General features: G+C 45.7%; 1 protein-coding gene across 2 annotated transcripts; it reads right to left on the minus strand.

Annotated features, from left to right (window-relative positions):
- Positions 1–1,712: 1,712 nt before the first annotated feature.
- Positions 1,713–9,928, minus strand: LOC112882573 (alanine aminotransferase 2-like). 2 transcript variants are annotated; one of them, XM_025947653.1, is made up of 15 exons: positions 9,577–9,926; positions 9,166–9,216; positions 8,858–8,908; positions 8,699–8,764; positions 8,542–8,603; positions 4,507–4,585; positions 4,322–4,426; positions 4,066–4,176; positions 3,685–3,822; positions 3,376–3,450; positions 3,140–3,260; positions 2,890–3,044; positions 2,742–2,816; positions 2,250–2,453; positions 1,713–2,135 (listed from the first exon to the last, which is right to left on the minus strand). In XM_025947653.1, the coding sequence occupies exons 1-15, from the start codon at positions 9,793–9,795 to the stop codon at positions 2,019–2,021; spliced, it is 1,629 nt and encodes a 542-aa protein (XP_025803438.1). In that variant the 5' UTR covers positions 9,796–9,926; the 3' UTR covers positions 1,713–2,018. The 2 variants fall into 2 exon arrangements, with proteins under 2 accessions (XP_025803438.1, XP_025803437.1); XM_025947652.1 differs by having other exon boundaries at positions 8,699–8,908; positions 9,577–9,928.
- Positions 9,929–13,718: the final 3,790 nt, after the last annotated feature.

Consider the following 13,718-nt stretch of genomic DNA (forward strand, 5'->3'; position numbering starts at 1 on the left):
CTCTGAAACGACCCCCATTTCATCATCTCGGGTGGTTCAGAGTGCAGGAACAGACACGATTGCAGAGAACAGAACAGTAGAACACCCACCGGAACGAAGCAAACCAGCAGCGGCGGTGCCGGTGCCTTTTCCTTTTCTCCGCGCAAGTGCAAGGCCATGATGCGGTGCTCGCCCATGCAACAGCGAAAGCGGAGGCTCCTGCCGGCCTTTGCCTCGCTTTGGAAGGGAGGCTGGTGCTCTTCCACTGACGCCGGCCGGCCTCGCCGAGAGACACGGCGGGTAAAGTCAGTCACGGGGCGCGATCCTTGTGGGGATATCGCCGTCCGTCTCATCTGCGGCTTCGTGCTCGCCACTGCTCGTGCTCGGCCTCCTTCCCTCCTCCTCCTCCTCTCTTTTCGCCGTGCGAATCGCGTCGCGTCTGCTGCTTTGGGTTGCTGTGGATCCGTAGCCGTGCGAGCGCCTGCCTAGTGTGCGTGTGCGTGCTGCTGCTTTAGTTTTTGGGTTTTTTTTTTGTTGCTGCTGCTTTGCTTTGAGGTGTACCAGTGTGGATGGATGAGCTGCTTTGGCAAGTGCAAACAAAGCCCGCTCAAAGCGGGGTTACGCCTTTAGTAGTTACTACTGCCTCTCGCAGAGGCTTTTCCTGCCCCGTTTGGCTTCCTTTAGCCTAGCATTAGTTTTTTTTTTTACTGCAGCGATCGGTAATCCTATGCTGGGGTTCCTGTTACACTGACGGACCTGAGCTGCTCAGCTGCCAAGAATTTTTTTTTTAACACTAGCATCATGGTCATGCTGCAAACAGAGTTTGGGAATGCTTCGAAGCGACCTCCCAATTCATCGTGCTCGTCAGATTGGTGCACGCGATTCTTCCATGGTGATCTTTGAATTGGTGAGCATGAATTCATCAGTTCACCACGCATGGAGCAAGCATGGTGTCTGGACTGTTATACGCCCCGAGATTCACTTTATTCTAGACGGAGCATGGCTGGGACTAGGCTTTGCTTTGGGGGCGAAACGGGAAGGGGACCGGGAATCATGAGCTGATAGATGATGCATTGGAAAAAAAAACGATGATGGAATGGTTGACAATGTGATAGGGGAATTATTTACTATCATTGCTCTTGCATCTGGCAGCCACCGATCCAGGGACAGCCGAGCAACGCAAAAGCCAGGATGCTCTCCGCTTTTGGATCGCTACGGAAGCCTAGAGCTGCGCGTGCTCAACTGCGACGTGGATCGAACAAGCGGTCAAGACGAACACAGTGAAATGCCATGAGGAATTGGCTGTGCTCTTCAGAAGCTAATCGTGAGGAATTTACAGAAGCTACTGCATGCTTAGCAGGCAACAATGTACTGTGCTCAAGCAGCAGCCAAAGCTGACCCAGATCCAGGCTGGGCTGAAACACTTTTGGACCACCTGCACGAGACCCACTTCGAGTCCCAAGCAACGAGATTGAATCGGTGACCCTACAATTAACAATTTCCTCTCTGAAGATGAAGCTGCAAATGAAAGGTTTAAAATTTCCTCAACCCTATGAATGAGTCTTGATTTGAACAGAAACTCTGACAGAGGAGTAGACGCAGGTTCTAACCTGACAGGAAGACACTCCTGTACTGGGGCCTTACCAGCTTACCCGTAGGATGTAGCATCGTCGAAGGAGCAGAAGCAGACAGATCATCTGGACAGTGAGATTCTCCGCAAGATAAGGCAGAACTTCAGGGATGTGCTGAGTAATTTCAATTGACCTCAAAATTCGGGTAAGTTTGTACACGTCAGGGCCAGGAGCCTAAATTACACTTATCACAAGGCAAACAGAAGCATGGTTTTGCCACGCTCGAGATTCTGTAATAAAAGCTGGGAACAGTTTGGCTGTAGCATCCAAAGGATGAAGGGACGCCATGGGTGACCTTATTATTTCAACAGAAAAAAATTACAGAATGCCTCTGACAGAAAAACTGATGGTATGCCGAGTCTGAGGTGGACGCCCAGTGTCAGCACCTTTTGGTACAAGTCTGTATATTTAATCACGGAACTCATCCATGAACTTCTCGTGAAACTCCTTGAACCTCGATATGATTGCTGGCATTTTGTCCTCCTGGGGCAAGATAGTGCATCTGAAGTGCCATGTTCCAGGGACCTTCACAATATAACAGAGTTATAATCCAACAGAAAACGTATCAGTGCAAACTCAATTATGCTTGGAACTCACAAGGACCATGTAATCTTTCACGAGGCTTTTGAGATTACCAACCTGTCCAAAACCAGAACCAGGGACAATGACAATTCCAGTGGCTTCTAGTAGGCGTTTGGCGTAGTATGCATCTGGGGCAGTGCCAGCTGCTTGGGCAACTCCAATCGCCTTCTGGGGTAAATGAAGGCGTGGGAACAGATACATTGCACCCTCAGCTTTGTTGCATGTGATACCTTCTAAACTATTGAATGCTTCTTCCAAAGCCTGTGAGAAAGAAGAATATGTAACTGTACGGTACTTGAAATGTTCAGAAGAAATTTTTAAGGTGGTCCGCATCCTCTCAGCTTGCATATGTGAACTGACTACTAGACCAGGGGTTGCACTCCTGTACCCATTGTTTCTTATAATTACAGTTCCAGTATTATCGATATTTTTGTATTAGGACAGAAAAAATGGAAGGGAAAATAGCATCAATACATATAAACTTCCACTTCCAGCCTAGCTTTCTGTTTACAATTGATCAATTGTGGAAGGGGCAGGAGTAGCACAAACCTTTGCACGCCGAGCCAATGATGAAAGGATACCATCCCTCTCTACCATGAAGGATTCAAAGGATTCATCCCCAGCCTGTGGTGGTGGCAAACATCTTAGTTACTGCTATCACTACTGCACTTAAGTTTCCTAAGTATCATATACTGACCTTTGGTGGGTTCATTACAAGACTAGCAAGTATTTGGCCTGAGACATTGGAGCACAGATTTACTGATGCCAACTTGTAAATCTGTTCCCGTACTTCAGGACTGAATCCAGTTATCTCCATGTAACCACCTCGTTTTCCACATTCTCCATAGTAGCCTACCATGGCAAAGAATATGTTTTACCATAAACTATGAGACGCAAACAGAAAAGAACTACAGAGCACAGAACCACCTGAATCTGATTTTGATTACCTTTAGAAACCGACTGGAATGATACCAAGGGAAGATCATCATCAGTGTATCCCAATGATCGTGCAATTTTTTTGAATGAGTGGAATTGCTTATCTTCAACATATATATTTTCTTGGTAAACCTAGGAACAATGATAAATAAATGGTCTTAGTAGACCTACCAAGTTTAGGTGTTTGAGTAGCTCAATAGCTCGTGTATTGACATAGTGAAAACCTCAGATACAAGTTCTGGCTCACCTCATCCGCAAGAAGAACAAGTCCTTCATTCTTGCAGAATTCGACAATTTTCTTTTGGTTTTCCTCAGCAAGAACCTGTTGGAAGTATAATAGTGTTAGTGATCACTCAACCAGACTGCAATTCTGTTAAAAAAATGAGAGGGAGCATAGGTTCATCTTCAGCAGTTATTGTTCGGATAGGTAAAATTGTTTATCTCACATAATACATGTTAAAAAAATATAACCTGCAATACATTATGAGGTATAAATGTTCCTAAAGAGGGAACCACGAAGCATCACTCTTTTTGCATGTAACAGATAAACAATTACCTGTCCCGTTGGATTTCCAGGATTTATGGCAACAAGTGCCCTGACAGTGATGCCCTTAGACCGAGCCTCCTCCAGTTGTTTCTTTAGCTCATCGACCTCAAGTCCCCACCCTGTCTCTTCATCAAGGAAATAAGGAACCTGAAAGAAAATTTGTTCCACAAAAAAATTGTTAGACATACAGATAATGCCACTGCAATAGTCATATATACAAAGCAATGCTAACTGGTGATGATCGATTCACAAATCGTTATGAAATGACTTTATTGAACTTAATGAATCATATGAAAGATTTAACTCAAATTATTGACTGAAACTGCAATTTGAGATGACTTTGATCTAATTCAACAAGCAACGATGAACATAATCTGTCCAAGAACATACAAGGGAACCACCATGAAGAGCAATCGATGCAGAATACAGCGGGTACTGTGGAATAGGGCAGAGAATGCCGTCCTTCTCAGACCCTATTAACAATTGCATCATCATGTGCACCTAGTTGAAACAGAAATCACACTGTATAAGTAATGACGGCAAAGCTTTATTCACAGCCGATTATAGGTAGTGAGAACTCAGATGAATCGGTCCTTATTCCACATAAATGGATTACTGCTGATCAAAGATGACATAGAGTACATACTGCTGGGCTTGCTCCATCTGTTAGGAAGATGTTGTCTCCGCTGGCATGAAACCCATCACGGGCAGCAATTCCAGCAGCAATTTCATCACGCAAACCTTTTATACCCTGAAAGAGCAGAATGCATAAGCTCATCCAATCATCGTCCATTCATGACAGCATTCATCCAAGAGCGTATATATATGTACCTGACTATGGCTATAGGCTCCCGTCGCTCTTCCTGGTATCTTGTCCAGAATTTGCCATGCTCTCTCTATAGCATCTGAACTGTATGAAAACATATGAATCAGCATCCAAAGCCCACAAACAAAAATCGTGTGTAGTTATACAACTACCTAGCACACAATCTTGTGTAGGAAAGCTTTTTAAAATAAATGTGTCAATATGTGAATATTCCATTACCTCAAAATGTTAGCAAGACATACAGATGGCAGTTGCTAAAGATTCAAAGGTAAAAAAGAAAAGAGCAAGTGCTTGTGAGCCAAACAGATACTTGCTCTAGAGATTGAGTTCTGAATTCTCATGAGTCACAACTTCATGGGTGCACCATGAAAGATAGCTAGATAAGGTCTCTAAAAAAATCAAGCAAGTACTTTTTCCCCATATCAAAAGCAGGCACATAAGTGGCTGTGCTGGGCAGTTACTCTAATTTAGATAATCTTCTACATACTGACATATGCACTAAGAAACAGTTACAAATGACTGATAAAGAAAGTTGGTCCTCTTCTTTTTTGATTACTACTAGGCAGGTGACCTAGCATACAGAAGTAAGTCAACAACAACAACAACTTAGCGTTTTGTCCCAAGCAAGTTGGGGTAGGCTAGAGATGAAACCCACAGAAAACAAGAATAAGAAACACAAAAAGGGTACAAGCCAAAGGAAGAGTTAGGGGTTAAACAAAAAGTAACAAAGGTCACGGTTCAGGTACGTTAATTGCTAATCTCCAAGCGCTCCTATCCATAGCTAATTCCATAGCGATATACCACTCCTTAAGGTCTCTCTTGACCGTCTCGTCCCAAGTTAGTCTAGGTCTACCTCTACCTCTCCTTACATTATCGCCCCGCTTTAAAACTCCACTACGCACCGGCGCCTCGGGAGGCCTCCATTGTACATGTCCAAACCATCTCAACCGATGTTGAATCAACTTCTCCTCAATAGGTGCCACCCCGACCCTATCTCGAATATCTTCGTTCCGGACTCTATCCCTTCTTGCATGCCCGCAGAACCAACGCAGCATACGCATCTCTGCTACACTCAGCTGCTGGACATGTCGTCTTTTTGTAGGCCAACATTCAGCACCGTATAGCATCGCCGGGCGAATCGCCATCCTATAGAACTTACCTTTTAGCCTCCGTGGCACCTTCTTGTCACAGAGGACGCCAAAAGCCTGCCGCCACTTCAACCAACCGGCTGAAATTCTATGCCTAACATCTTCATCAATGTCTCCATCTTTCTGAAGCATTGATCCTAAATACCGAAAAATATCCTTCTTGGCCACCACTTGACCTTCGAGGCTAACGTCCCCATCCTCATGCCTAGTCGGGCTAAAGTCGCACATCATATACTCGGTCTTGGTCCTACTCAGTCTGAACCCCCTCGACTCTAACGTGTGTCTCCACAGCTCCAACTTCATATTAACCCCTGCCCTACTCTCGTCAACTAGCACCACATCATCAGCAAAGAGCATACACCAAGGGATATCACCCTGTATGTCCCTTGTGACCTCATCCATCATCAAAGCAAATAGATAAGAGCTCAATGTTGACCCCTGATGTAGTCCTATTTTAATTGGAAAGTCACTGGTATCGCCATCACATGTTCAAACACAAGTCATCGCATCCTTGTATATATCCTTGATGAGGGTAATATACTTAGTTGGGACTTTGTGTTTTTCCAAGGCCCACCACATGACGTCTCTCGGTACTTTGTCATACACCTTCTCTAGGTCAATAAAGACCATGTGTAAGTCCTTCTTCTCCTCTCTATATCTCCCCATCAACTGTCGTACTAAGAAAATCGCCTCCATGGTCGACCTCCCAGGCATGAACCCAAACTGGTTTTGGGTCACCCTTGTCAATCTTGTTAGGCGATGCTCGATAACCCTCTCCCAAAGCTTCATCGTATGGCTCATCAGCTTAATCCCTCGGTAGTTAGTACAACTTTGAACATCTCCCTTGTTCTTGAAGATCGGTACTAATATACTTCTTCTCCATTCCTCCGGCATCTTGTTTGACCGGAAAATTAGGTTAAAAAGTTTAGTTAACCATACTACCGCCCTCTCGCCCAGGCATCTCCACACCTCAATGGGGATGCCATCAGGACCCATCGCTTTACCTCCCTTCATCCTCTTCAAAGCCTCCCCGATCTCTGCCTCCTGAATCCTCCTCACAAAGCGTCTGTTGGTATCATCAGATGAGTCGTCCAACTCGAAGGTAGGACCCTCATTTTCCCCATTAAACAACTTGTCGAAGTATTCTCGCCATCTGTCCTTGATCTCCTCATCCTTCACCAGAAGTCGATCTGTCCCATCCTTGATGCATTTGATTTGGTTTATGTCCCTTGTCTTCCTCTCACAGGTCCTAGCGATCCTATAAATGTCCTTCTCTCCTTCCTTCGTACCTAGTCGTTGATAAAGGTCATCAAAAGCCTGACCTTTCGCTACACTTACAGCTCGCTTTGCAGACCTCTTCGCTAATCTATAGCCCTCGATGATGGTTGCGCTCTTGTCGAGGTGAAGGCGTTTGAAACACTCCTCCTTCTCCTTAATAGCCCTTTGCACCTCGTCATTCCACCACCAAGTCTCTTTCACTTCCTGCTTGCCTCCCCTACTCACACCAAACACTTCTGAGGCCACCTTCCGAACACATGTCGCCATCTTTAGCCACATATCATCTACATCTGTTCTTTCTTACCAAGGCCCCTCGCCTAGCATCCTCTCCTTAAACGTTTGTGCCTCTTCCCCTCTAAGCTTCCACCACTTCGTTCTCGCAATCTTGGCACGTTTGTCCCGGTGGGCACGTACCCGAAAACGAAAATCCGCCACCACAAGCTTGTGTTGGGGGACAACACACTCCCCAGGTATCACCTTACAATCTAAGCATGCACGTCTATCCTCTCTCCTAGCAAGGATAAAGTCGATTTGGCTCGAGTATTGTCCACTAAGGAAAGTCACTAGATGGGACTCTCTCTTTCTAAAAAGGGTATTCGCTAACAGCAGGTCGTAGGCCACCGCAAAATTCAAAACATCCTCCCCCTCGTTCCTACTACCATACTCGAAACCCCCGTGTACTCGCTCATATCCTACATTAGTCGCTCCCACATGGCCATTGAGGTCTCCTCCTATGAAGAGCTTCTCACTGATAGGCACGGTACTAACCATGCTATCAAGATCTTCCCAAAACTGACTCTTGGAACTCTCACTAAGACCTACCTGAGGGGCATAGGCACTGATCACATTCAGAACCAAATCTCTAATGACCAACCGCACTAGGATAATCCGGTCGCCTTGCCTCCTAACATCTACCACTCCATCCTTAAGGCTCTTATCGATCAAGATGCCTACACCATTCCTACCAGAAGTTATCCCCGTATACCAGAGCTTGAAGTCAGAACCCTCCACCTCCTTCGCCTTCTGGCCCTACCATTTAGTCTCCTACACGCATAGAATATTTACACGCCTCCTAATTGCTAAATCGACTAGTTCTCTTAACTTACCTGTTAGAGACCCTACGTTCCAACTACCTAGACGAATCCTAGTTGGCTCGGCTAGCTTCCTTACCCTTCGCACCCGTCGAGAGAAATGTGAAGACCCTTGCTCATTTTTCACTACACCCGGGCGCAGATGTAGCGCGCCACAGAGGCTGCGACGACCCGACCCTTGCTCACTTATCATCGTACCCGGATCACGATACGACGCGCCCCTGAGGGGATGACGACCCGGCCCTTGCCCATTTAACACCACACCCGGGTTCCGATGTAGCGCGTCGCTAAGAGGGTTACGCCCCCAACGAATTTCTTATGGGTTTCATTTCCATTTGAGTGGCTGATTTTTTTACTCTGGTTCGCCAGACCTAACACAACCCTCCACATTTTCTCATCGCGGGTCATATAAAGTAAGTCAACCAGCCAAAAAAATCAATTACAGTAGGGGTCATATAAAGTCAACAAACCAATTTCTTACTAATTCACTTGTGCTCATCTAATACTGAATGCTTTCTTGTACCTGTATAGAGCATGAGTTTCACTTTTATCCAAGAGAGCTGGATGATCACATAAAGAGAGGACCTGTAAAAGAACAACATGAGCTAGTAAGGAACCAAGAACCAAACTTTCACCCATCATTGCATCGAATAACAAAAATACATGGAATACAAACTCACTTCTCTGAAATATGTAACTGGCTGTTGGCCAAGGGATTGGGGATTTCCAATATTGCAGTAAAGTATCTGCCATTGAAATAGATAAATGTAACTAAGTCCATTGATCATCGAAAGCAATAAGAGTAGAGATGTAGTTGTTGACACCATCCAAATACAAACCTCATCAAAAGGAAGTGAATCTGGATTTTTCTGTAATTCTTGTTGTAAGTTCTGTAGAAGGAAAACAGAATCATAAACTGAGTCCAACAGAATCATATTAAAAAAAAACTTCTAGACAGTGCAGTCCTCTTTCACATAAATATAAGGCCATAATATGCGAATATAAAACATCAACATCCACCCTGACCCTGGACTAGCTAGTCCCTTGTGCTCTCCTGATGTGGACTATGAACATCTCCAAATTATTCGAGACAACTAAAGTTACTGTTATTTGTTGATTTTTAGAATGCTTTACATATTGGACGCACCTGAGCATGTGTAACAATCTCTCCACGAACTGCATATTCACACTTCAAGACCTGAAGAAACAAAACAAGACAAATCACTTCAACTGGGGATGATACCGTTTGCGGGTTAAAGCAAACAGATTGCACTTTAGAAGCCGCATTACTACTAGCACACTTCTAGTACTGCGTATAAGTAAGCATTTGACTTCGATCGAATTCTCCGGTACACATCGATAGATACTCGGCTCCCATCGCGCGCGTATAAACCCAGCAGTCCAGTAGAGTAGGAACAGAACAGAACAACCCAAAGGCAGCAAACCAGCAGCACTCCAACAGGGATCGAAACTTTTCATGCTCGCGCTAATCGGTCACATGACTGCCGCCAAACCCAAACAAGTCAAACGAATCGAATAAGTGGGGAAAAAGCGGCACCTTGGGGTTGATGGTATTCAGCGACACTGGGGGCGTGCCCGCGGCTGCCGTGGACATGGTCCTGGCCAGGGCCGCCGCCATCGCCGCCGCCCCCACGGGAGGAGCTGGATGGCACGGCGCCGGAGCGAGGGGCGACGCCGCGGCTGATCTGGAGGAGGCGGCGCCCCGCAGGGACGCGGCCACCGCGCGGCGCGCCCTGTCGGCTGCGAACCGGCGCATGGCGTCGTAGTGGCGGCGGCGAAGAGGGATGGCGACCGGCGCTGGCGCTCGGGCGGGGCGCGATGGCGTGGTGCTGATGTGGGCAGGTGCGGACGGGAGGCGCTAGCGTGAATTTTTCTTTCGCGACACGGCTTCCGTTTTTTCGCTCGCGTGTTGTACGTCCCCGGCAAGAAAGAAACCGAGACGCTCCCGTTGAATTTTGCTTGACCAAAAAGACAAGACGGTTAAATCTTGCAATGGCTACTCTCCTCCACTATAAGATATTTTAGTTTATCAAAGTCAAACAGTTCTAAATTTGACCAATTTAATAAAAAAATAATAATTTAAATGTCAAATGAGAATAATTAGATCTATTTTATAATTACTTATTTGATGCGTTAGGTATTAATATTCGTCTCTACAAATTTGATCAAATTTAGACTATTTTAACTTAAAATAAATTAAAATATATTATATTTCAAGATGGTAGGAGTACCTGAGTAGAGCTAAGCGTGAAAGGTTCGTGCCGATGCTTATGCAGTTACAGTGCATGGTGAAAGATCAGCAATGCATCCGGGTTGTTTTGGCAAAGCTCCGGCTAATATTTTTCAGGTGCTTGTCTTCTGTGGAACCTTGCTTTCAGACAACGTGAGATTGTTAATTTGCTTGCTTCATTTTATGGTTGGTTTGTCCCCAACAAGTTTAGCGCATGTTCAAATGAAAAATGTCTCAAGTACTGCAAAATCACTCTAGTTCCACACAATTTAAGCAAAACCTATGGACGAGTTTTATGCGAGATTGAAGGTACAGGATCCAACTCCCCGGCAAGAAAGAAACCGAGACGCTCCCGTTGAATTTTGCTTGACCAAAAAGACAAGACGGTTAAATCTTGCAATGGCTACTCTCCTCCAATATAAGATATTTTAGTTTATTAAAGTCAAACAGTTCTAAATTTGACCAATTTAATAAAAAAATAATAATTTAAATGTCAAATGAGAATAATTAGATCTATTTTATAATTACTTATTTGATGCGTTAGGTATTAATATTCGTCTCTACAAATTTGATCAAATTTAGACTATTTTAACTTAAAATAAATCAAAATATATTATATTTTAAGATGGTAGGAGTACCTGAGTAGAGCTAAGCGTGAAAGGTTTGTGCCGATGCTTATGCAGTTACAGTGCATGGTGAAAGATCAGCAATGCAGCCGGGTTGTTTTGGCAAAGCTCCGGCTAATATTTTTCAGGTGCTTGTCTTCTGTGGAACCTTGCTTTCAGACAACGTGAGATTGTTAATTTGCTTGCTTCATTCTATGGTTGGTTCGTCCCCAACAAGTTTAGCGCATGTTCAAATGAAAAATGTCTCAAGTACTGCAAAATCACTCTAGTTCCACACAATTTAAGCAAAACCTATGGATGGGTTTTATGCGAGATTGAAGGTACAGGATCCAACTCCCCGGCAAGAAAGAAACCGAGACGCTCCCGTTGAATTTTGCTTGACCAAAAAGACAAGACGGTTAAATCTTGCAATGGCTACTCTCCTCCAATATAAGATATTTTAGTTTATCAAAGTCAAACAGTTCTAAATTTGACCAATTTAATAAAAAAAATAATAATTTAAATGTCAAATGAGAATAATTAGATCTATTTTATAATTACTTATTTGATGCGTTAGGTATTAATATTCGTCTCTACAAATTTGATCAAATTTAGACTATTTTAACTTAAAATAAATCAAAATATATTATATTTCAAGATGGTAGGAGTACCTGAATAGAGCTAAGCTAAGCGTGAAAGGTTTGTGCCGATGCTTATGCAGTTACAGTGTATGGTGAAAGATCAGCAATGCAGCCGGGTTGTTTTGGCAAAGCTCCGTCAGGTGCTTGTCTTCTGTGGAACCTTGCTTTCAGATAACGTGAGATTGTTAATTTGCTTGCTTCATTCTATGGTTGGTTCGTCCCCAACAAGTTTAGCGCATGTTCAAATGAAAAATGTCTCAAGTACTGCAAAATCACTCTAGTTCCACACAATTTAAGCAAAACCTATGGACGAGTTTTATGCGAGATTGAAGGTACAGGATCCAACTCCAACTACTCTTTGGATCACTCAGCATGGGCCGACCAATAAGGAAAACGGCCGCAACTTCTCTTCACCCTCAGCCGAAAAAGAGGCCCAAATGACAGGGAAGGCTGAATCGCAGGCCCAATGGCCCATGGACCCTCCTCCGGCTCTGGCCAGATGGCCCTCTCGCGCGTGTGCCCAGTTGTGTGGTGCGAATTCATACGGGTTGCGCCGCTTTGCGCCGTCCACGCGGCCGGCAAACCGGCAGGCAGCGGCGCCGTTAGCGACGGTTATCTCATCCCGCCGCCTCACGCCCGCACGAATCTGCTCGCGCCACGATGCGGACGTCGCCTTCCCGGTTGCCGCCGACCTGGCGGCCATGCGGCGCTGCGGCGGCCGCTCCCTCCACACGCCACGCCGCAGTGCGCCGCGCCGCCAACGCCAGCGCTCCACCTCCACCAGCGGTTGGGCTTGCGCGTCGCGACCGCCGGTGCCACCTGGACCAGGACCAGGACAAATCCCACTCTCCGTACGCCTTCTACCTGTCGCGCCGCTGGTCCGTGCACGCTCAGGCTCCCCTCGGTGTGCATCTGATGATCTGCATGCCGGCCGCGTACCCCGTCCACGTGGACGGCTCTTCTCTCTCGTCGTCCTCTCCTTCCAGTAAAAGATCGCGGGCACACCACACGCCAGCTTTGCGAAAGGAAGCTTCGCAGCCGCAGCCAGCAGCTCTCCGAATTCTCAATTCAGAGGAGCAGCCAGCATCCGGTGTCATACTTGAACACTTCAGTTATGCAGCAATAGCTGGACGAGTACTAGATTTCTCCGGAACAATTTTCTTCTTCTTCTTCGCCGCGGCGACAGAGTGTTTGTTCTATATTCTGCGAGACCGCAGGGGTTCAATTCCCAAGTTCCAAACAGATTCAAAGACCCTTATAAAAAAGAAATAAAACAGATTCAAAGACTAATCCAGGCAGTCAGGCAGGCACTCGATGTCCCCTTGACGCGTCAGTGTTAATGCGATGTCAAGGCAAGCAGAACCCCTAAACAACAGGCTTTGGGGGCCTTTGACCCATCATTGTCTGCGCGCGGCGCCGGCGCCCGGAAAAGAGGCGTCCTGTAACCAGCGTCGCATGTCCGCTGATGAGGCCCCGCCATCATTTCAGAATTCGGAGGCTGCTGCTCGTGTGCCCCTGCGTCTGTTTGTTGTTTTTCAGTTCTGCTGCACATGCCTGCAACTGCACCCTGCTTTCAGGGTAAAGGGAGAAGAACAAAGGCAACCCCGCGTGCGCTGCACACGAAAGCGTACTGTACGCGACCTGTATATACCGTCGGGATGGATTCGCTCGGAATATTCAAGGTAAGATTTAGGTCGTGCCATGGTGATGGACGCACAGACAAGTTTGGCTCCTTGCAAGAATTTCGTAGGAGACACTTTGATTTCTGACGGATTCAGAACAAAAAGGATTACGTTCGAAAAGGAACTAAATCGACATATCCTCACTGAATAAGGATTATCACTCTATGAATTCATTCATCAGCCCTGAAGTGGAGCAAGCTAAAGTAGTATTTGAATCCTGACCACCACAGCAGAACACAAAAATGATGTCAGCTTGACGCCAACGGCATATAAAATTCAGTTTTTTTTAAATTAAATAAAATTCAGTTTTCAAATAACCTTCCTGCGACCGTATGGTGGTCCATTCAACCGCCTGTACGCCTCCACCGTTCAAAGTTCCTGAAGAAATCCACACGAACCGCGACTATTTGCCTATTTCCCGGTCATCTTTATCCAACTTAAACAAGGCAGGAGCTTTCTTTAATCTAAAAAAAACAATGCCCCAACTGCTGCAGCGTTCCCGCGTGCAAGCATGCCCAACT

Source organism: Panicum hallii, chromosome 2, assembly GCF_002211085.1.
Source record: "Panicum hallii strain FIL2 chromosome 2, PHallii_v3.1, whole genome shotgun sequence".
Taxonomy (NCBI): Eukaryota; Viridiplantae; Streptophyta; class Magnoliopsida; order Poales; family Poaceae; genus Panicum; species Panicum hallii.

Coding starts and splice junctions, on each gene's coding strand:
- LOC112882573 (XM_025947652.1), bottom strand. CDS start 9,795: ATGCGCCGGTTCGCAGCCGACAGGGCGCGCCGCGCGGTGGCCGCGTCC. Junction 4,427..4,506: donor GAGCCTATAGCCATAGTCAG/GTACATATATAT, acceptor CTGCTCTTTCAG/GGTATAAAAGGTTTGCGTGA. Junction 2,136..2,249: donor CTGGTTCTGGTTTTGGACAG/GTTGGTAATCTC, acceptor TATATTGTGAAG/GTCCCTGGAACATGGCACTT.